The sequence below is a fragment of the Protobothrops mucrosquamatus genome, unplaced genomic scaffold (assembly GCF_001527695.2).
Source record: "Protobothrops mucrosquamatus isolate PMUCROS unplaced genomic scaffold, P.Mucros_1.0 scaffold5737, whole genome shotgun sequence".
NCBI classification, from domain to species: domain Eukaryota; kingdom Metazoa; phylum Chordata; class Lepidosauria; order Squamata; family Viperidae; genus Protobothrops; species Protobothrops mucrosquamatus.
The window spans coordinates 44,239-47,214 of NW_015391585.1; the positions used below are offsets into that span (position 1 = coordinate 44,239).

At 44.8% G+C, this 2,976-nt stretch overlaps 1 protein-coding gene across 1 annotated transcript in view; it reads left to right on the forward strand.

Annotated features, from left to right (window-relative positions):
* LOC114923647 (formin-like protein 7) overlaps window positions 1-2,976 on the forward strand; it is a 32,967-nt gene that overhangs the window by 19,964 nt on the left and 10,027 nt on the right. Inside the window, exon 2 of the mRNA XM_029286906.1 lies at window positions 2,807-2,922. Within this exon, the coding sequence (XP_029142739.1) occupies window positions 2,807-2,922 (116 nt within the window). The remainder of the gene's footprint in view (window positions 1-2,806; window positions 2,923-2,976) is intronic.

Below are 2,976 nucleotides of genomic sequence, written 5' to 3' on the forward strand. Positions count from 1 at the left end.
CTTTTTCAGCAAGCGGGTCTGACCTAGGGTGAATTTTAAATAGGGACAATTTTAAGGATTTTAACAAGACACAGCGACAAATATTTGGTTTTTAATTGGCTTTTAGAGGGGAAATGTTTTATATTGTTTTAACATGCTGTGAGCCGCCCTGAGTCCCATGGGGAGAAGGGCGGCATATAAGTTGTGATAAATAAATAAACAACAGTAAAATAATGAAATAATAAAAAAATTACAGCAATATGAATTAAAAGAGAGCAGGATGTATAGAGGGTTAGTTCACCTATTTATTTGATATACATATATGTTCAAATAAATAAGTGACTGTATATATGTGTATTCACTTTATTTGAATATACTTTGTGTGTGTGTGTGTCTGCCCATCTCTTGTATGTGTCTGTGAGCAGCCTACAAAAGTTAAAAACACACTTACTTGCTGTATTATTGGAAACGTCCTTGAAGCTGGAAAGGTGGGGCAGCATATAAATATTCCATCACAAACAGTATTAAGATAATAAAATAATGGCTGGAGGTCAGTAGGAGATCTCACCCATTCCGTGTACCCCCAAACACTATTTCAAATCATTTAGTGGGTGCCTTTTCCTGGCAGCCTTTTGCTCCTCCAGTAAAAGCTATTTTTCCTCTGCTTTTATTTAAATGTTTCGTTTTACAAAGAAAAGAACACCACATTTTGCAAGACTTGACCGTAACGGATCTTCCGCGTCTCTCCCTCTGTCCATTTCTTCTTTTTTTATATACATATAATTCTTCGTCCCTCCAGGTGCTGGCCTTCCCTCTTGCACGGCTTTTCCCCGGCTTTAAAAATGTCGGCTAGGAATCCAAATTTGTTTCCCAGGAGTTTTATCGGTTCCTTAAACCAAACGGTGAGTTCCACAGGCGGGGGAAAAGACTATTTTGCCAAAGAAAGCAGTATGGTTAAAAAAAAAAGAAAAAAAGATCCAAAGCATACTTTTGTATTCTTGACTGACTAGGTAACAAAATGGGACAGCTGTGCACAAATCCATATTATTATCTTTACCTAAAAAGAAATATGTATGTTGAAACAGGAGATTGTTGGAGGGAATTGGCTTTCCAGGTCAAACTGAATAGTATTTCCATGGATGACAAGGTTATTTTCANGGCATGAGGGGGCCATAGTTCCCCCATGCTGGCTCAGGAATTCTGGGAGTTGAAGTCCACGAGTCATGAGGGGTCCATAGTTTCCCCATGCTGGCTCAGGAATTCTGGGAGTTGAAGTCCACGAGTCATGAGGGGGCCATAGTCCCCCATGCTGGCTCAGGAATTCTGGGAGTTGAAGTCCACCAGTCATGAAGGGGCCAGGTTTGAAGGCCCTTGGTTTAAATATTTAACTATTTTTTCCTCACAATCACGTGATCAAAATTCAGACATTTGGGCAGGGGTAGGCAACCTTGGCTCTTTTATGACTCGTGGACTTCAACTCCCAGAATTCCTGAGCCAGCCATGCTGAGGGGAAAGGGAGAGGTTTCCAAGCTGAGCCATGCTGGCTCAGGAATTCTGGGAGTTGAAGTCAACCAGTCATAAAAGAGCCAAGGTTGCCTACCCCTGGTTTAATGGAGCAGAGGAACCTGAGTGCGAATCCTGCCTTAAACGCCCGAAGCCAGCTGGGTGACTTCGGACCAGTTGCTTTTCTCTCAGTTCAGGAAGAAGGCAAGGGCCTGGCACTGCTGATGTTCTGCCTAAGAAAATGCAGGAGAGAAGGAGAGAGAGAGAGAGAGAGAAAGGGAAAGAAGAAAAGGGAATATAGAATATAGAATAACAGAGTTGGAAGGGACCTTAGAGGTCTTCTAGTCCAACCCCCTTGCTCAGGCAGGAAACCTATACCATGTCAGACAAATGGCTGTCCAGTCCCTTCTTAAAAACTTCCAGTGTTGGAGCATTCACAACTTTTGGAGGCAGGTAGTTCCACTGGTTAATTGTTCTAACTGTTAGGAAATTCCTCCTTAGTTCCAGGTTGCTTCTCTCCTTGGTTAGTTTCCATCCGTTGCTCCTTGTCCACGAGTCATGGGGCTTTGTCCAGGGGCTTTGGAGAATAGCTTGACTCCCTCTTCTTTGGGGCAGCCCCTGAGATACTGGAAGACTGCTATCCTGTCCCCCCTCGTCCTTTTCTTCATTAAACTAGACATCCCCAATTCCAGCAACCGTTCCTTATATGCTTTAGCCTCCAGTCCCCTAATCGTCTTTGTTGCTCTTCTCTGCACCCTTTCCAGAGTCTCAACATCTTTTTAAAATCGTGGTGACCAAAACTGAATGCAGTATTCCAAGTGTCGCCTTACCAAGGCATTGTAAAGTGGTATTAACACTGGAAGGAAGGAAGAGAAAAGAAGAGAAAGGAAGAGAAAGAAAGAGAGAGACAGAGACAGAGACAGAAAGAAAGAAAGAAAGAAAGAAAGAAAGAAAGAAAGAAAGAAAGAAAGAAAGAAAGAAAGAGGGAGGGAGGGAGGGAGGGAAGGAAGGAAGGAAGAGGAAGGAAGGAAGGTAGAAAGGCAGGCAGGCAGGCAGGAAGGAAAAAGATAGACAGACAAAAACTATCTCACAGTCTACTGGTGATTGGCCAAAATCACCCAGCTGGCCTTTATACCTAAGGCAGGACTAGAACTCCCAACCTCCTGGATTCTAGCCTGGTGCCTTCACTGCTAGACAAAACTTTTGCTTTCCAATTTTTGGTGCAGAATCTATTCTGGCTGCCTCCTCTGACCTGCTTTAGGCAGTCTAACCAGAGCAGCAGCCTCAGGTGTGTCCCCCCCCCCCCTTTCTCTTCTGTTCCTAGAGGACCGCAAGGCCCGGGCCCTGGCCTTGAGAGCCACCCCCTCCATGAGGCACAAGGTGGGCTGGCACCAAGCCCTGACCGAGGAGATGGCCAAGGCCAACATCAAAATCCTGCAGGTACCGGAAGGGAAGAGCCCCTGGAAACAGGGCTGGGGGTGTCTCACATGGGCC